The 27,157-nt window shown below is 30.8% G+C and overlaps 1 protein-coding gene across 8 annotated transcripts in view; it reads right to left on the bottom strand.

The window, feature by feature from the left end:
• Positions 1–27,157, bottom strand: part of USP15 (ubiquitin specific peptidase 15) — a 112,005-nt gene that overhangs the window by 29,761 nt on the left and 55,087 nt on the right. For 5 of the 8 annotated variants that reach the window (XM_079139669.1, XM_079139671.1, XM_079139670.1 and 2 more), the window contains 2 exons: positions 22,381–22,467; positions 16,268–16,412 (listed from right to left, as the gene is read on the bottom strand). In XM_079139669.1, coding sequence (XP_078995795.1) covers positions 16,268–16,412; positions 22,381–22,467 — 232 coding nt within the window. Of the gene's footprint in view, positions 1–1,753; positions 1,899–3,007; positions 3,378–16,267; positions 16,413–22,380; positions 22,468–27,157 lie in introns of those variants that run through there. The other 3 variants (XR_013763796.1, XM_079139668.1, XM_079139666.1) reach the window with 3 other exon arrangements.

The raw sequence follows: 27,157 nt of genomic DNA, 5'->3' as shown, positions 1-27,157 counted from the left end.
GTAAAACATCATGTTAAAAATTAAGCAATAACCAGACAGAATAAAAAGATTCTGTACCTATAGTTCCAACTCACTGCAAAAGATTAAAAAAAAAATTATGTTAATGAATAGGTACTATTAACCAGGTTAAATATTTTTAATGATCATTATGCAAGTTTATAGTGTACAACATTGGCAAGGGCACTTGAAGATTTAAGGATTAAAAAGCTAAATTTCATATTTAGTAGATGGTAGGTTTTTGGAATTCACTAATTTAGCATTTGTGATAGAATGATTAGAGGGAAGGTTCAGGAAATAAGCTACTATGAATAAAAGGCTGTTGATCCAGGAACAATGGTAAGAATGGCTGGTATATGTGCAAGCTAATCATTTAGTGAGAAGTGACTGTTACCTATCTGTTCTTTGAAGTGGCTATGGGGTTCTCTAAATGCATTTTATATTGTATATGTATTTCATATTGTAAACTTCAAGTAATAAGACTATTCTTGAATTTGAATTAGGAGTCTTAAGACATATACCTCAGCTTAATGTATTAAGATTGAGCCTTCACATGCATTCACTCCTCTCCTTAGAATATTCTTCCCCTGTAAGAAATTCCTACTTATTAAGATTCACTTTAGCATCTACTCAAAGTTACAAGTTCCTCAGTACCTCAAAAAACAAAAACAAAAAACAAACAACAAACAAACAAAAATGAATATTCCATCATCAGGGCTAACCCTATACCTTTAACTTACATATACGGCAGAGTCCATATCTTCCTTATATTTACACCTCAGAATTTAGCACAGTACCTGCCATATAGCTCAATTAAAGTGTGTTGAGTAAATGAAAACTTGCATCCTAGAAGTACTAGAAGCATTGCCTAAGTGAGAAAGCAATGGACTAAAAACAAACAAAAAAAAAAGCAACAGACTAAAAAGGAGATCTGAATTGAGTCATTCTAACTCTATCCGAAAATTCTACCAGTTCAAAAATAACTACAGTTCAAGTAACACCTGAGAGATATCCCTAATGAAGGAACGTAACTATTGTATACCCCAAATAAATAAATATATATATATATATAAAATTGTAAGATAACTCTCTATATGTAAAAGATAAGTGAAGGAAATATACTTGGAAATTATAGTTTTATAAAGACTCTTTTCCCTAAAATCTTCACCCTGGAACTGGACATGAAAATTCTAAAGAGAATTCTCTTAAATAATCAAATGTCTCATCAAAAGACATTCTGCTATTATGGTTCAATGTATATACACCTTCATCCACTGCAATCCTAAAGAACTAGGTTAAAAAAGAACATAAATCATTCATAAAGTATTAATTCTTCATAAAAAGTAGTTACAAACTTCCTTCCTTAACCCAACATCCTAAAACTTTAATATTATGGGAAATATGATTTTCTTTCATTGTTTAATTACTTGGAAAGATGCAATGCATCCTACATATTTTCTTTATATACACATGCACAAATCTTATTGTTCTTACTTTTTGAAAGTAAAAGACTTAGTCTTTTACTAAATATGTTCTGGTCACTAAGATTGATATTTCTAAAAAAAAATATAAGTGACACATGTAAGAGTCTCAATTTTGTATTTCACTATAAACTTCTATATAGGTTTTTGTTTAGACTGACGAAGACAAAGTCCTACTATATAATCAAATCTCAAGTCTGTAATCAACATATTTTAGGAAATGAATAATTAATAGCCATCCCATAACTTGTAATGAACTGGAATTTCCCCAGTACCTGGAAAATAGCCAAAGTAATCCCCTTCAAAAAGAGAAAGTTGTCTTTTGTAATGCTGAATATGAACCACTCCCTTTCTGTTCAGGTGCTCCAGAAGCCCAATTCTCAAGTGATCATGTATGCTCACTATTTAGTAAACCGGTAACTAGAACAGGAAAGAAAACAAACTTAATTTTTGATTACCTAAAGTTTTTGAGTTGTGCAACTCATTCTGTAACTGATAAAAATGTAACGCCACTCACAACCCTTTAAAAAATAGCTACAGCTTCAAACTGACCAAATGTAAAAATAAAAACCCAATCTAAAATTAGGGATTCATTCTTATTTTTTTATGACTTAAAAAATAAAACCTAAAGTAATCCATGGCAAATGTCTTTAGAATACCCTCAAATATGCTTTTTCCCTCTGGATTTTAAGGTTAGATGGATAATTTTTAAATTTGCCTGTTGTTTTCCAATTTGTCATGACAACAGTATCAGCATTCTGAAAAGGTACTGTATAATTCCAAAGCATTCTATTAATATTGGGATGTAGGCCTTAGTTCTATAAAATACAAAAAAACCAACCAACCAAACCAAACGAAACCAAACGAAACCAAACCAAACCAAAATAGTGGATGATACTAGAAAGTCTGATGTAAACTTTCACAATGAAGAACTTTAATAAAGAACTGTGCCATCATCAAGTAGATTTAAAAAATAATTTGATGTTCTTATTTTTGTTATTTTTTTCTAGGAAAGTCAAATCTCATGAGATCTTAGAGATAATTCTGAAGATCTCCAAATATTTTGTGAGAGCAAAGAAAATTACAGAGCAAACAAAATTATAGCTCTATTTTGCTTTACATTTCTATTTTTTGAGCTTTTTAAGAAAATGGATATAATTTTCCTCTTATTTATTTTTAAAAACTTTTACTTTTGTTGTTTTCTTTTCTATACAACTAGCTGCTAAAAGCACGAAGTACCATATTCTAGATGCTGTTCTATCACTTTTATATTATTACTATGTTTCCTAGGCTTAACAACATGAATAAAATTAAACTAAAAGTCCCATTGTTTTCCCTTCCTTCAAATTCTATGGTATTTCTTCTTCATATACTACTTGAATTCAATGAAGAATTATTCTCAAAGTTATGGGAAATATTAAAGAAAAGTGATGGGATACACTCTTTTGGCTAGCAAGGAAATGTCAATCCTTCCCCCCGCCATCTACAGAATTGAAGAAAACTAATTCTAGGTTTGTCAAAAAGATTACCTTGTTACTTGCAGTAAGTAAATCCTGTAACTATAGATGTCCCTGTTAAAAACGTCATGATTATGTAAAGATCATTGATTTTCATATTGAAAGCTGAAAGAAATTGGATAGAAGATCCTTTGTGATAAAGATAAATTTGAAAGTCTTGGCTATAATGATTATTATACCAACAAAGCTATAAGCTTCAGGTACGGTATATTTAAATAAGGTTTTAAACCACTAGAGTATGATAGTAATTCTGATTTTTAAACTTTTTTTTTACTTTTTAGCAACCGACTATGAGTGATTTTATGTTTAGGTATTTGCTTCATGGAAAGTATGCTAAAACCAAATGAGTCTACTAACATTAAGAAACAATTTTAAGTTATATCTATTTTTAAAAAAACTAAAGCTTATAAATCCAATTTTAATGTTCAGAAACCATCTCTTAACAAGCTCACAATGAAATAATGCCAATATAAACTTTTTGGCAAGCAAGATAGTCAAAAGTTTTAAAGGGAAAAGGTTATTTATGTGTCCAAACACACACACACACGTTATAATATTGGTATTCAGTCCCTTGCACATAATATTCAGTAAAGAAAATAAACGAGTATTAAGAATTGTATGATTTGTTCATCTTTAATTTTCTTGCAAGGGCATACAAGAAGGGGCAGCAGAATTTTTTTAACGTTTAATTGATTTTATTACACTCTAAATAACCAAGTCATGTATTTCTTTGTCATTTCATTACACTAGGCCCATAACTGATAATAATTAAGCTGAAGTGAAATAGAAATTTAAACATCATATGATAGTATGAATTATAAAGGTGTCTATTTTCATAATCAAAAAACTTCAAATTTATCTAATCACTCAACAAATATTTATTAAGGAAAGATCATTATTTCAAAAGCCTCTAAGTATACAAAAATGTTCTAAAGGATTTTCTCATGTAATTCACTGTGAAATCATCCAAGGAACTATTTTTATTATAGTGCTGGTATGATCTGTCAAACTATGACTAATATGGCAGCCCAATCCAAGTGTTAGGAGATTTCTTGAACTTTCTATTTGGTAGTTCTTTCACTTTTTAGTTGTAAGAAATAAATGTTTATTATGTTTTAATTATTTTTAAAATTATTGTGTTCTTCTGGAGCTTAGAAAGCTCCAAAAATATAAATCTAGAATGGATCAAGTTCCAAACATTTCTGGTACATGATTTTTCTAATGCAGTGTTTCTCAAAACATTTGTACTGGAAGGATTAATTTTTTTTTTAATTATTGAATCAAAGACTGGTACTTTTGTGGGATACAATAAAAACAAATCGCTAGGAAAATAAAATTAAAAAATGACATACAAAAGCCAAATCTGATTTTTATTATTAGATTTAATAGCTAAAAAATTGTCCTATCAAATTTCTATAGAAATTTTTAATCACTTACAATTTCTATACTATTTCATTATTGAACACCACTGTGACATCCACGGACAAATCATGAGAAACAATGTCCTAATATACTTATCAGGCATTATACTAAATATAGCAGATATAAAAGAAAATGAAAAGACCCCCTTTGCTCTCATGATTCTGTGTATTGGGTATTTTGTCTAGAAGAAAGGGATAGAAGAAAAAGGGAGAGTAAAGGAAAGGCAAATAAGGAAGGGGAAATAGTATTCACAAGGAGGTTTGAAACTTAATGAGTTCTAATAATTAAAAATAATTTTGGATAAAAAGGTAGTCAAGGTCTGGTGTGAATTTTATCCTTCAGATGATGGTAAACAAATCCTTTGTGTAAACATATTGTAATCATATTCGCTTTTTAAAACACTGTATTTGGAAGCAGTGTAATAAATGGACTGGAAGAGGACAAATAATGCAACAGAGATGACTTGGCATATATTTTGAGAGCTCATCTTAAAAGATGCTGAGTACTGAAATACTGTACTGTCAGAGGAAACAGTGGATGCAAGTACTATTTAAGAGGTAGAGTAAAAAGGACTCTGGATACATCTCAGGTTTTTAATATGGGTTACTGGGTGGACAGTTGTACTTATAATAAAGTATAAGAAATAAAAAGGACTGGCACTAGTCTTAGAAGGCATGCTGAGTTATTTGTAGGTTATCTCAGCAGTAATATCCATTTAACAGATACATACTAGAGGGAAACTGAGGAGGGAGAATTATGGTTGAGACAGTTTCAGGATTTGCCAGTGTAAAAAATGGATGTCAAATTCTCAAAGGCTAAAGGGGCTACAAGGACCCTAGCAAATAAGGAAATCAAGAGTGACCTCATCAAAATTTCTATGGAGTGGTTTAATAGTCACAATGGTAATATCTATACTTTTTACTATGCAAACACTTCTTAAACAATCTTCATTTTACAGATGTAGAACTAATAAGTTTCTTATTCAGTATCATACAATTCACAAATGGCAGAACTAAGATTTGAATCCAAGCAGTCTGGTTTCAAATCCATGCTTTTACCTATTCTGCTAGGCACTTGATAGATTTAAGTAAAATGTAGATTACTTACAGATGAGAAAGTAGGGAGAAAACACTATTCTTTTCAAGGTCATGGGTCCCCCTTGCACTACTCCTCATTTATAAAAAAGACATGTATGTAAGCTGAAAGGAGCAGTAAAAATGTCAATTTAAAGGTATAGAACAAAGGACAAACAACAATGGAACAAGTGTTGGGGAAGATAATGGAGGTTCCAGAAAGATAGTGGTATAAATGTGACAACAGATTTTTTTTTGTGCAATATTTAATATACTGCATACTATTCAGTATAACAGGAATCTGAAAGATTTTTTTACTTGCAAGAATTTCCCTATAAACAGCTAGTAATATTTTTGTCAAAAATTTCTTTTCTTTTAAAAAGATTGATTTCTCCTAGCAAAGTGTACAATACTTTGAAAAGCCCTAGAATTATTCATAATGCATCAATTATATATCAAATCCAGTATGCAAGTGGAGCAGTATTGTCTGGTATATACCAAATCTGGTATATAATTGAAGCATTATGAATAAGCATTACATATTGCTCAAAATATTTTAGGTACTCCTCTTTTTAGAGCTTACATACATGAAAATGCATCAACACTTAGCAGTTGGGAATTCCAGTATGTATTTATTGAATGTATGAACAGTATTTTTACTGTGATAAAACAGATTTCTGATACAGAGATTTCTATGATGAAAAAATTGTAGGAACACACATGAGCTATAATGGTATAGTCTGTACCTCTGGTAATTCTCCACTATTTTATGATCAAATGAATAACATGTAAGTCATAATGGACAGTTACTTACTACAGCAAATGAAATTAAAACAATTCAAATGTCACTTTGGTGAAGTCTCACTTATTTCCAAATGGCTCTCCTTGCTTCCACAACATTTTGTTAATTATGTTATCATATCTTGTTTTTATGTTTATTTCATTTACTAGATCAGGAACTTCTAAAAGATAGGTGCTCTGTTTTTAAACTTTGTATTATCATTGTCTAGAACAATGCTGGGTACATAGTAGAGATTCAGTGGATGTTTGTTGGGTCAGCTAAATACATAAAATAAGAATGCTAGCTGATTGAAGAGAAATCCTTTGCTCCTTTCTCGGTTCAACCCTAAATGAACTCAGTCATCTATTTTATGCACCATGTAACTAACCAGTGCTGGAGAAAATCTTAAGTGAATAAATTTGAACCTTTCTAAACTGATATTTCCCAATCTTAAATGAGATCTCAATATTGCTGGGCAATCTTCCCCTTCCAATTCTTAGCTGATGATCTGGTCTCTCATTTTGAAAGTCACTGCAGAATCTATAAATTACTCACATTCATAATCTTTCTTTTCTCCTACTGAAACCTAAGTCTTTTTTTGATTCAAATGTTATATTACAGGACTTAGTTCTAAAATCTCTTTTTCACAGATACCCTCATTTAGATACATTCATTTCTATGATTTAAAATACCACCTAAGCACATGTGAGGCAGGGTTTGATTCTCAGCGTCCCATATAAAAAGTGAAAAAAAAAGGTCCATCAACATCTAAAAAATTTAAAAAAAAATTTTTTAAATACCACTTACAATGACATAGTTCTTTTTTCCAGCCGAGGCTCTGATCTATGTTCCACATAAGAATATACACCTACCTATGATCTAGCTACTTGGATGGTTCATGGGCATCACAAAATAGACATGCCAAAAATTAATTCACATCTTCTGCCTGCCCTGAATCTAGTCCTCTTACCATGTCTCTTCCCACCACCCTGATTTTGCTAAATGGTTATAGCCATCATCATGATGTACAAGGTAGAGACCAGAGGCACTTCACTTTTCATTAATCTGAGGGTTTTTGTTTTTTTTTTAATGCCAGATGTTATTTTAGGTAATGCAGCTATAGTAGTGACTAACACAAAAATCCCTGCACCCATGGAGCTTGTGTGTTTGTGTGTGTGTGTGTGTTGAGAGTAGGGTGAGATAGAGAATAAAAGACAATATAAATAAAGCATGTCAGTTGGTGATGAGTACTGAATGGAATGTGGAAAGGGCAGTTAGCATTTTTTTCCACAGGGTGATTGGAGAAGGACCTGACTTCTACTATAAGACCTAACAGAAATGAGAGAAAAGATATAAGCAAATATTCAGAGAAAGACCATCACAGGTATGGGAAATTACAAGACCAGAGACTTAGAGGCAGGAATATTTTTAGCATGTAGAAGCAGCTAGTAAAGATAGAATGAAGTGAGTGTGGTGGAAAATGGTAGAATATAAAACATTAGGAGCCAGATCATGTAAGGCCTTCCACTGTTTTAAGGCTTCGGCTTTTAGTGTTGTCAGCAATAACAACAGAAAGTACCTTAAATTTGAAAATAATCTCTCTGGTTGTTCTTTTTAAGGACAAAATACAGGAATTAAAGGTAAAAGCAAACAAAAAAACAAAACAACCCCCAAACATCCTAGCTAAGATAACTGCAGTAACCTAGCTAAGATGATGGTACCCTGAAATATTCAATATCCTTGTAACATATTAAAATCTAAATTCTCCCTATATGCTCTGGCTTTGGCCTTTATCTTCAAACTCTATTTGTCCCACTCTCCTTTTTCATTTCATGGGTTACTCTCTTGGTTACTCAAACTTGCCCTTCTCAGGTCATTTTTTGTTCCATTTTTAACTCTCATCTACCAAATTTTACCTATTCCTTGGTCATAGCTCAAATGTTACTTCTTTTTTTGGGGGGTTGGGGGAGGTACTGGGGACTGAACCCAGGGCACTTAACCACTGAGCCACACATCCCCAGCTCTTTTCATTTTTTATTTTGAGACAGGGTCTTGCTAAGTTGCTTAGGGTCTCACTAAGTTGCTGAGGCTGGCTTTGAAATTGCAAGTCTCCTGCTTCAGCGTCCCAAGCTGTTGGGATTATAGGTGTGTTGCCACCATGCCCAGCTCAAATATTACTTCTGCTAAGTAAGATGCCCAGGATAAATTAGGTGTTTTTTGGGCTCCTGTCATTCACTCACAGCATTCCATTATTTCCTCCTCATGATGTTTAATGTAATTTATTGTTAATTTAATGTTCATCTCTCCTGCTAGACTGTAATCTCTGTGGAAACAGAAACTGCTCTGTTTATCATGTTGTAATTTGTGCTTATCAGGGCCTCAAGAAATATTTGCTGAGCAAATGAATGACATCATAAGTATATTTTAATGGAAAAATCACTTAATTTGATTATCTACAATATTCCAAAAATAATATTCTCATTAACTTCTGGTTTTTGAAAACCAACTTATCAAAGGAGGAAAAATACCTACCAGTGATATTCAGAAAAGTAAAACATTTTAAAAAAGGAGTACTTGAACTATTTTGAACATTCTTACCATCAAATAAGTATGTGTATAACCTTTTAGGGGAACTGATAAGGTGTAACCAAACAAAAATGATACTTTATAGGAGTATCATGAAATATAGAGACCTCTTGGCATAAATACAAAAACTTTTTTCTTTTTTTCAGTTTTTAAATATTTTAGGTGGTCTTGGGGATTGAACCCAGGGTCTCAAATAATATGGGCAAACACTATTCTGAGTTTAATCCTCACCTCAAAAACATTTTTAATGGGTTCTGGAAATACTACTCAGCAGTAGAGTGCTTCATGCTCAAGGCTCTGGGTTCAATCCCTAGCACCATAAAAACAACAAAAACACCCTTATTTTTAATGGTTGTACAACAGTGTGAATATACTGAACTGTATACTTAAATGGTAAATTTTGTTTTGTATATTTTACCACAAAAAGCATTTCTTACCAGTTGATTAGCATAATTTGAAAAATACATTATCTCAGAATGTTCTGCATAACAACTTAATTTCAACAATTTATTAACTTAGATTAGTAACTGGCAAATCACTTAAATGTTCCTTGCCTCAATTTCCTTATTAGTGAAATAGGCACACTTAGGCCCTCACAGATCTCTGAGAAGAGAAAGTTAAAAAAAATAAAAATGATATGAAAAACAACTTGTACTATATAAAGAATGATACTGTTATTATCAGAGACTGCAAGTTCAACACTGGGCTATTAATGTTTTAACATGGGTATCATAACTAGTAATTTAGATATTATCATTTATAATGGTTTCAGCAACCAACTCATTGATCCTTTCTCTGCCCAAAATAGTTTAGTTTATAAATCACTGTAAAAAAGTGGTTAGTAATATTTTGTAGTGTTTCTCAGTATTGTACTAAAAGAACACTGAACTGAAAAATCCATTTACTGTGAAAGTGACAATGACACCCAGAAAGTTGATCATGTTAAAAAAAAGCATAAATGATTTCTACTTGTAAACTAAAACAGAAAGATGATCTCAAGATCAGTCACATAAAAGAAACAAAATTCAGTAGAAAAAAGCCTTTTAATAAGCAGTCTTAACTGACTAGCATTTAAAGCTATACTTTTAAAAGAAATAGGCAACATATCAAAACAAGCCCCTATGAGGGATCTGGCATGACTTTCACTCCTTTAACAATCTTTCAGTTCAATCTCCTAAATTTTCTGGTGATCCATTCAATCATACCAATTTATAATTTAGAATATAAAACTGAAACACTTTAGAATTTTCCAATCAAAAAAGTGTTGAATGATATTAATATACATTTAGTAAACGAGGATGTATTTTTCTAATCAAGAAAACAAGCTGTGTGATTTAAGTAACAGAAGTAAAACTGGAACCAGTTTTCCTTTCTTTTCTTGTGGGGGGAGGTAAATATGTAGCTCTCACTACAGATCACTAACTGACATTTCTTAGATTTTTTCTTATGTTTTACTAAAATAATAATTATTACAATCAATACAAGACTAAATTAGACTAAAGTTAGTCTATACTTACAACTGCTATTTTAAGATGTGATCACTATAACACTACCTAATAAGTATATAGTCATCTCTTGATACTCATGTATTTAAAAATCTGCAGGTGCTCAAGTCTAAAAATGGTGCAGTATTCGCATATAACCTATGTACTATATACTCTAAATCATGTCTAGATTACTTATAATACCTAATACAATACCAATGTCATATAAATAGTTGCTATACTATTTAGGGAATAATGAAAGGAAAAAGTCTATATAAGTTAGGTACAGATGTGTTAAATTTTTTTTTCTTTCTATTTGCAGTTAATTGAATACAGGGAAGGTTGACTATATTATTAGATTGGTGTTGATTTTTTTTCTAGTCAGAGTAATATAATACCATTTTGTATTTTAGAATCAGATGCAATTATTTATAACCCCTTAAAATAACGTATTTCTCTGTGATCTACCCTCATGTCATTTTCCTGTTGTAGAATGAGGGACAGAGTCTGTATTAGTTGAAAAATAAAAAGCATTAGTTCTAGAGAGATCTACTTATTAACTGAGAAGGTGAAGAACAGTTAAATCACATTCCCTTCCTCCATTTCAGAAAAGCATGTTTTCATGAGAAGAAATTCCTAATAACCAAGTTACATGACTACAAGGCATTCTCTTAGAGAAACCATTTCTCCCCCAGCTGTGAATATTAAATTCTTACTATACTACAGAACTATACTATATAGACTCTTTCCTAAAATGATCTGAGAATGCAGGTTCTCCTTCGTCACCTTCTTCTTTCTTTCTAAATGGAAGGAATACTTCTCCTGTGCCAATACAAAGGGAAAAGTAAAAACTTTGGTGTTCATGTTGAGAAAGTGAATGGCTCTAATGCAAGTAAGACTGTCTCCCCACTTTTTTTTGTTTTTGCTTTTGTAAAAATAAGACTTGATTGAGTTTTTATCTGATAGATGATTAAATAGATTTTTAAACACATGCGTGCGTATGTGTGTGTATATGTGTGTGTGTGTGTGTGTGTGTGTGTGTGTGTATACATGTACACAGAGACACTTTATTTTGGTAGTGCTGGGGAAGAAACCTAGGGTTTGGTGCATGTAGGCAAGCGCTCATTTAAACATTTTTTAAATGACAGTTTGCTATGCAAGTTTTGGCACATAACATGGAAGGAACTCAAATAATATCCTGGATTAGACTAAACTTCTGCCCTGAAAAGAAACAGTTTGAAATTTTAGTTAGTCACATTCTCAGTTTATCAGAAGTTATTTTCTTCAAGATCCTAAACATTTAAAAAAAAATTTGTCTTATGTCTCAGGGGCAAAGTTTTTCTTTTTTTGATGGAAACTATATTTACTTAAGCATAAGGTTGCTAATTTGAATAAAATTAGAACGTTTCATGTTCAAGTGGACTGATGAGAATTTGTTTTCCAATAAATGCAAAAGAAGTTCTCAATGTAAGAGCAGGACAGCATATTTAAAAAAAAAAAAAAATGCTATTTCTGGGCTGGGGCAAGCAGAAGGCCCTGGGTTCAATCCCCAGCACCTCAAAAAAAAAAAAAAAAAAAAAAATTCTGTGTAGTATTACTCGTTTTCTTAAGTGTTTCAAAGAACTTTAAACTTTCTACTTAACATACTCTAAACTTAGTGAATTTTTTTTCTAACTCAAATAATAGAAAAAAGATGATTTTAAAAATGCCTGGAATCTCAATTCATCTTATTTTCTGACAAGAATAATGATGAACAAGTCCTTGATTAGTATCTTTTTTCAATGACTTCCTACAATCTATTTAAGGGGCCCTGCCAAGTAAAGAGTTTGAAAACAACCATCTTACGCTGTGCTGCTTCCCAGTGGAAAAGACTATATCACTCCCTTGCTTCAAATCCATCTGAAGAGCTGCTTCTTCCAGGAAGCCAATCATGAGCCTCCTACGTAAGCCTTGACAATGAAAAAGACAAGGGTTGGAGTGCTCCTGAATCTATTGAACTAACACTAATTCAAATTACCTCCAACAATGCAAACTGTAAAACTGGATATTCTTCAGATGAAGTAACAGATTTAGGGCACTATACAACTATTTTTTAAATATATTATTTGTACCACCAAGACATGGTGGTAACTACTCAGGAGGCTGACGTCTGGGATAACCTGAACTGAAGAATTTTGAATCTTAGAGTGCCCTGAAGACTGCATATAAATAAAGTTATAAATTTATTATATTCCTTGTCAGTCAGTTTGCCTATGGAAACCTAAACCAGCACAGTTCAGAAATGGAGATGATAAATACCATGATTGCAATAACAGTAAGTGAAAAAAAAGTACATTAAATTATTTTTTCTTCATTAACAAGATCTAGTTAAAGAGGAATAAGAAATATTAAGAAAGCAGAACAAATGCTGGGTTCATGGAAGACAGAATCTGCAGTCACTCTGGTTAACTGTTTGAATTACAAAAAAAAAAAAAAAAAAAAAAAAAGACAAATACAAAATAGTATCAACCTAATCACTATTCTATGAGTTTTGTATTTATCAACTCACTTAAACCCCTACAAAACTTCTAAAACATGCATACTATTATTTTCTTATCATTTGAAGATAAAAATGAGTTATTGGAGAATAACTTGCCTAGGGTAACACTTGTCCTTAATAAGCAGGACATCCGTGTTTTCAACTCCATAGACTGCTCTTAACTTGTATGATTAATGTTCTTAATGTGGTTTTTCTGTTTGTTTTTTAAAGCTAGACTTTGGTTTTCAAGAGTCCTGGGATTCCATAAGAATGTTTCTGGGGCCATTAAATTAAGGAAAGTAAAGATAAGCAGATGGTATTCTGGGAACTTTACCCAACCAAAGCACTTTCACTACTACCTCTGTTAAAATATTGGGGATATAATTAAACTTTTTATGATTAAAAATTAAAGAAAGGTTTTGATGCTATAAAGTAAAAAGTTTGAAAGTCACAATGTCTAGACTATAATATTCATAAAGGTCAGGATACATGTCCAAAAATATCTCACATATTTGATGCTAAATAAATGTTAACTTAATAAACTAAAACTACATGGCAATACTTTATCCACTTAAAAAAGTTAATATTGATACCATTACACTGGAGAAATACTGAGTACCAATATAATTAACTAATAGCAATGATGTTACATCACACTTATCTTAGTTTTTAGTCATGGGTGATCTCAAAGCAACTGGTGAATTAAGCATAACTCATTCTCAAACACATAAAAAATTGGAATGCTATTCACACATTGTTTTTGTAGATATATCATACCACCTGAGGTACTAAAATGACCACTCACACTTTTTAGGTTCATGAATTACATTTAAGAGGTTATATTAAAATGCACTATCAGTAGAAATGTTTTATTGTTTTCAGAAGCTCATGAATTGTCTTCAATTTTAAAGAAGTTACAAGAAAACTTGGAAAAAAGCATAACTGAGTAAACAGTATCTGAAAATAATTTCTGATAAAAATCTATTGTATTTGTTATCTATTAGTCTTCTCACCTATGGACCTATGAACTGGGTATTTGTGAAGCAGAGAAATTTATAACAATGAATTTTGAGCTTGAGAGCTGATGTCTAAATCAATTTAAAATGATAAAACTTTTAAGAAAACGTAACTAAATAAAGTCCTAGCTTTGGTAATCTCAATTTTATTAAAAGTCAAAAGCAGCAAAAATAGTAATTTTTTTCTTCTTTAACTTGTCTGAAGGATTTCATTTTAGAGAAAACAGTTTCCAAGTAAAAATACAGACATGAAATAATATCCACTGTTTAAAATACTCATTGCTTATTATCATAAAATTACAAACATCACCCTTGTGACTATGTCTCAATTAAAATGGAACATAGGATGGTGAAAAAAATGAGAGGGTAAATGACAGATCTGCAAATTTACTGTAACAAATAGCTTTGAACAGATGCAAAAATGAATAAAATGAAGCTTCTTAAACCTTAAACACAGCATATAAGAAAGCTATACAAAATGCTAAATCTAGCTCAACTTAACTGGTTAGATTTAATTTTAATACCCACTTTTGATAAACAGAGTATGTTAAAGACACAGGAAACTAGAAAGTGTTATTGCCTTAGAAGGAATTTAATCTGGTCAGAGCTCCCATGAATGATCAGCTTGAATACTCTAGTTTTCTTCTGACAAACTCAGATTTCTATTGCCTATATTGTAAATATATTTTCCTAAACTTTATGAAAAAGCACTGAGATTGATTTTCTATAATAGAATATCAAAACAAAAATCAAGATAATATCAAGCCTCAGGAGTCAAAGTAATTTTGCCAGTGTGAGAATAAAGAGTCATATTAAAATTATATGATTTGAGGACCCCAAAATGTTTTCTGGTACTGGTGCAATCACTATTTGTATAAAATATTTTACTGAGATGATATGAAACATTTTTATGGCCAGGGAGGGTAGTCCAAATACACAATGTGTCTTTACCAAAACAAATTATAATACATCTGTTCCTTTCTCTGAATTGTTTAATACCTATTATTTTACTTTGTTATCTAAAGAGCTATCAGGATAATAATACATTTTAAGTTGATCTTCTCAGATGGGCTCCCCTTCTCAACTTCCAGGAAAAACAAACAAAAAAACTTATTTGTTTAGTTAGAACTAGAATCCTAGAAAAATAATTTTTAATAAACTAATTCATATTAAGGAATGAACATTATTACTCATTAAAGAAGATTTAAAGAAAAGAGTTGATTTATCTATATGGTATCTGCTTAAACACATAGGTTATTTTGTGAGTGGCTCAACTCTACACAATGAAATCAGATAATTACTAGTTGGGTCTCCCCCTTCCAAGTTTCTAAAAGGTTACCAACTCCTGGCCTAGAGTCACCACAGTTAAATTTTGATTGCCAAAAATGCCATAAAGATAATGGTTAATTTAGAAGACAACTGGATTAATGACAATGTACAAAAAAATTCACTTAAAGATGGGACATAATGTCACCAATCATTATTCTGCATATTATCTACATATTTGAAGGTTGTTTCCTGTGAAGAGGAGATTCAATATTAAAATAAGAAAAGATTTAAAAATTCAGACTTAAAACTAATAATTCAGAATTCACAACAATATTTACCAAAAAAAGGTTAAAATTCAAATATCAAGAATAGTCAGTCTCCTATTATTGTCTTGGGCTTTTTTAAACACCAAATTTTATCTGTAAAAGGGGAATGAAATAACATATCTAATTTTATGCATACTGATAGTGATATTAAATACATATATTTCATTACTTCAGAATCAAAGACATACATATTTAACAAATTAAGTTAGGAGAGGGTATAGAATAAAAGAAAAGGGAAGCTCCATGAAACGGGGGGAAATTAAAAGATCTTGAAGGGAAAGTGATTTGTTAAAGTATGCATGGAAAAGGTCCACAAAAATTTCTGATTTTCTTAATTTCCCATTAAGGTTAAAGGAGAGGGGGGTGGGGTGTGTGTGTGTGTGTGTGTGTGTGTGTGTGTGTGTGTGTGTGTGTGTGTGTGTGTGTGGTGGGGGTGGGGGGTATGATAAGAAAAAAAAAAAAAGCAATAGTCTTCTACTGAATAGAGAGATCTCACTAGCTTACTTTTTTCCTTAGGGAGCCTAAGTGTTCTGTTAAGAACTACATTTTTGTATGAAGTGCTATTTTATCTATTCTACAATATGGTAATCAATCATGATACCTAATTGAGGAACATGATAATAATATTCAACCACTGGTAGCAAAATGAATGTGTCAAATGTGTGTTCAGATCTGCCATGAAAATATAAATTCCCAAAACACATCTAATACTCATGTTCTGACATGAAATACCCATCTATACTTTTTATACCAGTAAATTCCATGAGACACGAGTTTCACTTTGTTGGAAGACCTACCTGGATAGCTGAGTTCATGAAACACGTATTTCCCAAGTTACTTAGGCCACAAAGGCCTGGCTGTTCATTGTTTCTTCCAGGTTCGGAATAATCATAATTCTTATAAGCAGTATATGACGGGAGACAATAATTTGAGTTTTTCACACTGGAAGGAAGAAAAAAATTTAAAATGCAGCCAATTATCTTATAATATAGTTATAATGAACAGAATACTTCAAATCTATTTATTTATGATGTGGTTAGTTGTTACATTTCTTTTATAAAACACTCAATTCAGGTACTTTTAAAGATGATTCTCAAACCAAATAACTCCTCTTAATTAAAGTACTTTTTATCCAACCACCAAAATCACTGTAATCAAATATCACACCGACCAATACAAACCACTATTATATCTTTCTACCATTGATTAATAGGAGCAGCATCACAGCTTGCTCCATTCTTCATTGCTCCATCAAATTTAAAACATTCAGATTTTAAACACCACCCGCAGCAATAAATCATCTCATTTATGTTCCTTTTGCATCCTGCTACTGCAACAGACTGAGAACGGTAGAAATGAGAAGAGTTGTGCTTCAGTTACAGGTGAGAGCAGAGATTTCCAAGGCCACTGTGACATCACTGTTCTAATGCACTGAAGATTCTATTTATAATTTCTATGCTAGACCAGCAAAATCTAGTATTCAAATGTAGAAAAGAGCTTAGGTGATCAGGAATGCAAAAATGATTCTAAGCAAGTACATCCCCATGTTATTTACCTTATGTTTCTTCTAGTTTGGTAGAATAATACAGGTTATTTCACTGAATAAGTATAAACTCATGATAATTTGTACTATCAGTGTAATACATGTTAACCTTAAAAAAAGATATTATCTAAAATTTAGAAAAATCAGGATAATTTTTGAAAGAAGTAATCCACAACTAAATTAAATGGTTCCTCTTTTTTCTACACATAATAAAAAGTAATTTTGTGGAAAAGAATGAATTCTTCCTTAATTTTTAATTGCCTAGCTATCCTATAAAATATTTATGATGGAGAGTTTGGACATAATTCAAGAAAAGCATACTTTCAATTCATTAGTACAAACCTGAATGAGAATCAAGGTCATTTGCAAAAGCAAACAATAATGTAAATAAAATACAGTTTACAAATAAACATGATAAATCAGTAACTCCACTTATCTCCACTGGCTATAATTTATTCCTGGTATTATTTTAAAACAAAATATAATTTCTTATAATTTCAAATACTTCATTTTATTATTTTATATACTATTTACTCTCACTAGATTATAACTAAAGTGAACTATACTACTGCATATTTAACAAAGTCTTTAGTAAATGCAAATATATCCCTCCAAACCAAACTATTAACTCAAATCAAACCCAAATTATATATACAATACTATTCCACTAACATTACATATTTTTTCAGAAAAAGCTTTCTTCTCTAAACAAAAAGATGACCCAACTCTCAAAACAAACCACCTTACAAAAATAGCAGTGCCTAAAGAAATGCAACCTTGATCAATTCAAACTCAGACTGCTAGATTTGTAGCAATTTGTTTTAAACTTCAAAAAAAGTATAATGTGGAAAACAGAATTCAAGCTCCCTTTTAAAAAAAAATTTGTAGATCACCAGCATTAGTATTCATATATTCTTAGTAACCAACAAAGTGCAAAGTACCCATTGGTAATCTAGTATATGTTATTCATGATTGGATTATTATATTTGACTTTGGGTATATACAACAAAATCTGAAACATGACAAAAATCCTGTTTAACTTTTGTTACTGTAATAGTGTCAAAAATCAAGGTCTTTTGTATATTTAAAAAATGTAAGGCCTGCATTTTCTGTACATTTTACACATTATAGAGAAGAAAAAACCATATGTATCTATATGGATCGGATGGTAAAATTATAGTAAGATGTAAGCAGCCTGAGCACACAGGGAAAAATGCCCTAATGGATGCCTGCCCCCTCCCCATAAAAACATAAAAAAAAAACACATTTGTATGCTCATTCCAAAAGTATATATTCAGATATCTGTTTCTCCCTACATGTAACACAAATGGATGCTGGAAGCTCCACTCCTGTTTGCAGCAACATGATAAAATTGGATGGGATAGAAATTCCTATTTACTGAGAAGTGAACAAAAATACTTATTTGCAAAGCAATTTTTTGGTTTTGTTTTTTAAAAATCTGAATCTTTGAAGGGAATCTATGCTTTGGTTTAAATGACAGGATGAGTATAAAACTTGCCTAAAGACTGAAATAATTTAGATTCTCAATGAAAAGAATGAAAATCAATAAATTTAAAATACTTAAATATTGCCAATTCATCACTTGTAATCCACATGTCACGTGCACTTTAAGTTATATATTAAAGTTTATCATGGAAAATACCAAAAATAGCAGTTGTCTATAACACTTCAAAAAATTTCTTGGAACCGAGGCCCTAAAGAAAGCCTCCACTGTCTTTTATGATACATCTGCTAATAATTTTATTAAAATAAGCTAGTTATCATTTTTTAAATTTTGATTCATTATAAAAAAATGGGGTACAACTTGTTTCTCTGGTACATGACATAGAGTCATACCATTTATGTAATCATACATGTATATAGGGTAATGATGTTTGTCTCATTCTGTTATTTTTCCTTCCCCTCATCCCTCCCACCCCTCTTTTTCCTCTATATATTTTTTAAGCTTATGCTACTTTGCAAAAATAAATTTACAGAAATATATGGGAATTTTAATACAATGCTAGATTAATTCTGTATTATAAATCTATCCTCTTTAATGAAGACACATTAGAAATGCAATAATTTTTTGTAAAATCAAATCTTATCTTTGTATAAAAATTTCAATTAGTACTGACATTTGACATCATATATAATTTAATATTCATAACCATAATTATGCTCACTTTGTAGTTAATTAATTACTTTCTCAGCTGAGTAACTTATTAAGAGTCATATGGCAAGGTGGGGCTGTAGCTCAGTGGCAGAGCACTTGCCTAGCATGTGTAAGGCACTGGGTTTGATCCTTAGCACCACATAAAAATAAATAAAATAAAGGCATTCTGTCCATCTATTACTACCAAAAAAAAAGTCATACGGCTACCTCTTGTGGTCTCCAAAATCCACAGTTCCGGGTTGTGCAATAAACTCATATAGGGAATCATTTCCATTTCAAATAAGAGAGATTTAAATGAATTCGGAAAAACAAATATGCTCTCGTGGAATGCCAAAGTCCAGATAATAAATACATTAAAAATATTTTAAGGCAGTATTAGTAATACATCAACAAAAATACAGCAGGAGAGAAATATGCAGGTAATGAAACTATTACCAAGAGAGAATTTGACAGACATTAAAAATGCTTATAAAATTATATGACCAACTATGGACCCACAGATAAAATTACACAGAGTAAACAAACTATACTCTAGCAATGGACTCTTCAGAGTATTACTTTTAGTAAAAACTTTTTTAACCTTAAATAATTCCAAGCATATGATATTACCTTTATAATATTCTTACTTCTGGAAATGAAAATATTATATCTCAAAAATGTATCAGTACAGGATGCTTCAAGTCTTGGATTTGTAAATATATCTCACATCAGCTTGTATACTATACTGATTGTGGTATATAATTTATACTTACAGAATATTTCCACATGAAGTTTCAAGAATGTACTTAACAAAAAGGTCACTCATTATCTATTTAACGTACTTTTAAAGAAATTGTGCTATTTCCATTTGAAGTTTTAAACTGCTACTTATTTCCATAAGTAGAATGAAAACAGAAGTAGACTTTATGTAAAATAATTGTTTTGTTAAGGGTTTTAAAGGTTAAAAACAACAAAATTTCCTTCCATTTATGAATGCTTAAGTTCTGTTCCTAAGAAAAGTAACACATAGATAAAATTTACTTTTAAGTTCAAAATGACTACAGCATGTGGATTCCTCAGTAGGTATTTACTATTAAAATTCCCTAACATAAAAGGTTTGTTTTACTGTCTAAATCAGATGAATGTAGTTAGTTAAAAATAAAATCCAGTTATAGAAATAAAATCATTAAAACTGGTCTAAGATTTCTGCAGTCAGAGGTTTTGAGATCTATCATTTTTATGATGATGGGGAGGAAATGAGATGAAAACACATGAGATTCCAGTCAAAATAGTCTACATTCACAATATACAATGTGAAAATCTCTCCAAAGAATGACCATAAATACATTGTTATACCTGTAAATGAATTCTGTTATAGCAAATGTGGAAGTGATTTACAATTGGTATGAACTCAAAATTTTATCTCCTGTAAGAATTACTTTTGATTAATTAAAAGATATTACATAAAATGCAAATTGAATTACAGGATAATATTTCTTTTCACTCTTTTGTCTGTGGATATATAGTTTTAAATAGAAGATAAAGTATTGTACTTTGGCTATTCATGGTGTGTTCAATATTGTAGTATAATGTTAATACATAATGTACACATATCTTTATGAATTACTGATATAAGGGTGTGAATGTTTTAAATTTGTTTGATTCACAGTAGCAAACTATTTTCTAGAAAAGCTGTACTAATATTCCACCCATGAAAGAGTATCTTCTCAGAATGACTATGATTATTTAAGTTTCCCAATGTGATTGAGCTAGGAGAAAGTAAACAAAGTTTTTTATGGTTTTAATTTTCAAAACTCTAACTGGTGATAAATTTGAGCATTAAAATGTTTATCTTATATTTAATTTCTTTATTTTTATTACCCAATTAAATGATTTGTCCATTTTTCTCTCTGTTATAAGCTTGATAGCTATTCTTTAAAAAAAAAAATCACTTGTAACTAGTATTTTTTTTCCATTTATTTTCCCTTTTTATATGCCTGGTAATTATATAGTATTTAAAGTTCTAAAGACAAATTGCCACCAGTCATCCAATTTCTCAATGAAATTTCTTGGATAATCTGACCTATTCTGTATTAGTCCAGAATGCTTTCTGATCACATTAACTTCTTTTATGTATGAAGGTTTGCTTCTGGATTATCTGACTCAGTCAATCTCTATGTGTATTTTTGATCAGTACTAAGTTGTTTAAATTTTTATATCATTATAATATGTTGTGACATGTAGAATTAATCCTTTGTCATTAGTTTTTCTTTTTAAAATTTTTGAGTTATTGTTATCAATCCAGAAACCAAGTCCCCCCCCAAAGATATTAATCTTAAGGGGAAATTAAACTTATAAATTTAATTATTGGTGTTATTTGAAAGATTATTTCACAAGCTACTTTAGTATTTTTGAATTTATTGACTGAAATTATCAGATGCCATTTATGAACTGAACAAATGGTGTAAATATTTATCTATCTAAACAGTTAATACATAAACCACAATGCACACACAGATCCATGAAATAAAAGGAGGAAAATCATCTCTGGATCAAAGTTCTTTCAGTAAATTGACTGAGCTAACTACAATGATGAGGCAATTTTCAAGGTAACACATCCATAGTCAGGTATTATATTTAAAGCCTAAGTGACTTTCAACCTTTTTTATTATAACAATACAGCACCTACTTTTACATAATTTCTATAAATTCCAAGATTTTACATTGTACTTATTGTAGGGGAAGGAAATTGTTTTTCCAAACCTCTTTAAGAAAAAGTAATTGTCTTTTTTATAAACATAAAAATTTGTGCGTGCTTTCCAGCTGAGAAGCACTGATAAACACTTTAAAAAGTTTTATTATAGGTGATTACACATCTAGTTCCAAAATGACATCTGAAGTTTATATTTGTCCTACAAAAATGAGTTATAACACATTTCTATATATTTCAATAATTAATATTTAGAATATAAAATTCTAAAAATGCTTTATTTTCAGGTAACTATTATGGTATTCATATTAAATCAAAAAGTAGTTTATAAATGTGCTTTCTTTCTTAGGAAATTACTCATGGAAGAACTGACCAATAATTTAAAAGAAAACCAGTTTTAATGCATTAAGCTTTTATCCTAAATTTTAGATACAAGAGTTTTTTTTTGCAACCATAATAGGGCGATCAATTAAACAAAGAGTTTTTAAGATTCAGTGCTTACTTTCTGTTGTTGATGTTGTTATAATTATTTGATAGAGATGAAGGAGAGATCTTTGGTAAAGTTGAAAAATTGGATGCACCTGGGGACCTTTAAAAATATGAAAATGTTAAATTAGATAAAAAATGAAGAATTCTGAAATTAATTATGAAATAAAGAAAAGAACTAACAGATGACAATGTTTGTAGTAAATGAATGCTGGAAAACAGATTTATGAGCAAAATCACTATATATCCTTTGGTTTTCAACTTGTACTATATTTGCCCTTTTAATATATAATAAAAAGGGAGCTATTTTCAAATAAAATTTTCAAACTAAATATACAATTTGTTATTATTCCTATAAATCTACTAACTGTACATACCCATTTCTGAGTTAAGGGTAACAATAACATTTTATAATCATTTTCCATAAATTAATGGAATGAAAAGATTCCACTTTGTTTCTTAGGTACTACTGGCATTCTAATTATATACAACACTGACAGAGAGCAGATAATGTTATCAATTCTTAAAAATTTAAGGCAAGGGGAACATAAGCACCTAAGAGAATTTCAAACAAACCTAAGAAGTAACATTTGGCCAAAATTACCTCTGGAAAAACAGAAAAGACATAAGCTGGACTACATAATACACACCTTACTAATTCATAATCTTTTTTTGAGAAATAACCACTTATGGTTTTTAACTAATAAGTACACTTTAAAGTCCTGATCTATGATCAACAAATCTACTATATAGCGATGATTAAGTTACTTAAAGATCTCTGAAAGATTCAATTTCCCTTGAAATTTTGCACACAATTTTAATTCACCAGGCAACCTCTAGTCCAGAGGATCTAAAACATTAGGTTTTAATCCAGTAACTCAGTCGTTGCAAATTCTACATTAGTGAGGCCCAAACAGATTCGTTTCTAAACATTATTTTATTTCCTCTATTCAGGTACTAATGAACTATGAAATGGTCAATGGGCAGAAAAGTTTAATCTACAAAAACCTACTTTCAGGTAATTTGGCTTCAGGAAAAAAATACATGTATGTATAAATGTACTACACATAATAAATGGTAGCAACAGTATGTCTTAAGTGTAAGAAAAATTCAACTTTTGAAGTTTTATATATTGTACAGTCTTATCAAAAATTTCCTTCCTTTTGAAGAAGGTTCTTTTTGTGAAGGCTGTGTGTTAAAGGATTACTTAAATGAAACTTCTCTTTAGGCACCTTTCTGACAGAAATATCTTTAGCAAAATGTTATCTTACTGTACCAAGTTAAAACAAAAATACAATCAACCAAGCTTTAATAGAAAATAATGTAGAGAATATGTTTAAAATGTAATGTCAGAATACTGTATTTTCAAATATTAATAGAGAAATATCTTTGTCTCCATATTAGGAGTTTTTAACTATGAAGAATCCCTACCATAATTAGAGTTATGAATTAAGGATGTCAATTTTTCAAAATGTGATTCATTATAATTTTTCAGGAACACATACATAAATAAAAATGTTCCCTTCCATCTTTTAGTAAAAATTATGGAAAAAAATATATTACTTCATCTAATAAAAATGGCTGATGAGCATATAGATGTATATTTATTTACTTTTTTCTGTCCATCTGAGGTTTTTTTTTTGTTTTGTTTTTTTTTTTACTATTCATTAATAACTCTACCTGTGGATTGTATTAGAAGAAAAAGAGAAAGGAAGGTAAGTTATATTTTGATAACAGTTTTTATGGGATTCATTCAAAGGAATACGAAGAGATAGTTCCCATGCCAAAACAGCCATCTAATAGGGAAAAATGACACATAAGTAAAATAACTATAAAACATTATAAATGCTAACAAAATTTAATACAAGATTCTGTAAGTATAACATGATGTGCAGTGAAAGGAACAGGTAAGAACTAGAAACATTCCAGGTAGAAAGAAAAGCATTTGAAAATGTGAGAGTATAGAAACTATGATGTGTTTAAGAAAGTATCAGTAAATTCAGCTTGCTGTAAGAGTAGGAAATATGTAGTGGCAGGAACAGAAGTTAGTAAAGTAGGTATAATACTAAAGGGCCACACTTACGTTCTGTGAAGAAATTTGGATTTGATTCAATTGTGCTAGGACTTGTTGAAAGATTTTAATAGGTTATCAACAAAATCAGATTTATATTTTAGAAAAGATAAGTCTTGAAGAAAAAAAGTGTGAAGGCTGAAAGATCAAAGGGGATCATTTAAAAGGGCCAAAGTTAAGAAAATGGTGGGGCAACTGGCAACGTGTCTTTGATGTTTTGGAAGCATTCTCAAAGCATAGTACCTGGACCTTGGGGGTCTCTCCAAGACACTTTTCATGGTGTCTGTGTTAAAATTATTTTCATTATAAAACCAATGTGTTACTTAATTATTATCTGACAGTTTTTAATGGGTGGGTATGAGTGATGATGCAAAAGTAATGGCAGATAAAACTGATGGCACATTAGCATCAATAAAAGCAGTGGCAGTGTTACTGTATTCTTCACTTCTCCAGAGTACAAAACAGTTTCATTGATGAGCATCATGTTGAAAAATAAAAATTACTCATTTTTACTACATTGACTCAATTATGTTACTTTTTAATACTGTATGACAAACAGAGAAGTCTGTCTGAAGCAGCACATCTGCTACATACGAAAGTACTGTGGCCATCATGAGGAAAAATTTGTGTAATTATTTGAACTGCAAGTGGAACTAGTCATTCTTTATACAGAACCATTCTTCACTCTTACATAAAAGAACACTGGAAGCTGAAGCAGGGATTGCAAGTTTCAGGTCAGAATGGGAAACAGCAAGACCTTGTCTAAAAAAAATAAAAAAAAAAAAAGAAGGAAGGAAGAAAAGAAACAAAATGCAAAATGGGGAGGTGGGCTGGGAATGTGCAAGGCCCTATGTTCAATCCTCAGTACTGCAAGAACAAAAACAAAATGCAAACAACAACACGACACAATTGCCTGTGGCTACTGAAACTTGGCTAGATAGCACACATTTTCTGAAAAATAAAAGAAGGGAACCTATTATTTTAAGGAAAATAAAGTACTGCCAATGACAAAATCTGAGTTTTCAAGCAAAAATCAGAATTTCTGAAAAGTTCTGCCACCATGTGGTTGTTGGTTCCCAGACTTTTCTCAAAATTTTTTAAAAATGTGAATTACAGCTGGGCATTGCGGTATATGCCCGAATTCCCAGCAGCTCCAGAGGCTGAGGCAGGAGGAACACAAATTCAAGGCCAGCTTCAGCAACTTAACCGTTAGCCACTTTGTGAGACTCTGTGTCAAAATAAAAAATAAAAAGGGCTGGGGACGTGGTTCATTGTTTAAGTACTCCGGGTTCAATCCCTAGTACTGAAAAAAAAAAAAAAAGAAAAGATTTATAAAACATTATATAATGGAAAGTATCAATATTTGGAAGATCTGCCTAAATTGGTGAATCAATATTTTTCAAATGGCCAAATGCATAAAATCACAAATGAATGATTTTAATGGAAAAGTACAAAAGAATCATTAATGTAGTTTCTGATCTGCACTGTAATTGACCTTTAAGACTTATACCACCTCTGGTCAAGTTTTTTTTTGTTTTGTTTTTTAATTTTTTAATTTGTCCTAATTAGTTATACAGGAGATGAGGTACAAACTATCTGAAAATACTACTCCCTTTTTCGACTATTTGTCGATATGAAGTTAAATTTCCTTCATGTACTTCATCCAGTGTGCCACAATAAATTAAATGCAGAAGCACTTGAGAATTTAGTTTTCTATTCATCTAGATAGTAAATTAATTTGCAGAAATGTAAGACAATGCTATTTTTCTCGGTATTTTTAATGAGAAAACAGTTATCTTTCATAAGTTATGTCAAAATATAATGGCTCAGAATTGTTACTTATAAATATCTTAAAATTTAATTTCTAATATGATAAATATTGATAAAACCCACCTAAACAGAAGTTCTTTGATTCATTAATAATTTTTAAGCATGTAAAGAGGTACTGAGACCAAATATTTAAAAAATTTCAGGTTTAGAAGGTAGAAACTGCAAGAATCGCTAACTACATAAGAGAAGTGAGGTGGAAAGAGGAACTCAGTATGGTTCTGAGATGGTAGTTAAACAAGGAATACAGGAAATGAATACTGTTGAGGTAGAGGAAAATAAAAAGTTTTTGTTCAGTCTGATGTGGTAAGTACTACGTGACATTTAGAGAAAACTGGGAATTAAAAAGCTACAGGCTAGAATACAGAATGGCATATTTGTGTTAGTCTAAGTTGTGGGAGAGGATTAACATAGAACCTTAACCTTTCAGCACCTACTATGGTACGAAAAGATCTTCAGACAAATTTGTATATTATAAATGCATTTAAGGTCTGAGTACAGCTGTTCTTTATAGTCCGTGAAGTTGTGTACTGTACCACGACAGGGAGTTGTACTCTACACGTGTAATGCAAAAGGTGTGCACCATTTGCAAAATCAAATGTGGCGACACTAAAGAGGAAGAGAGTTAGACAGAGGATTGGTCAGAGAGATGAGAATAATTCTTGAAAAGATTGTAGTATGGATTCACATTCAGGGAACTTTGGGAGACAGCAATCAAAAGAGGTAGTAAAGTCAAACTGGATGAAAACAACAAATAAGTGTTAAATCATGAGTGGTGGTAATGAACATTAAATTAAGTAAAGTCTTTTGAAAAAAGTTGGATACTAAAAAAGTGGTATTTGGAGCAAGTTAATGTTTTTGTATTTCAATATGGGAGAGATTTGTTTATGTTCAG

The sequence above is a fragment of the Sciurus vulgaris genome (assembly GCF_902686455.1).
Source record: "Sciurus vulgaris genome assembly, chromosome: 5".
NCBI classification, from domain to species: Eukaryota; Metazoa; Chordata; class Mammalia; order Rodentia; family Sciuridae; genus Sciurus; species Sciurus vulgaris.
This window is presented reverse-complemented; position numbering and strand designations above follow the sequence as displayed.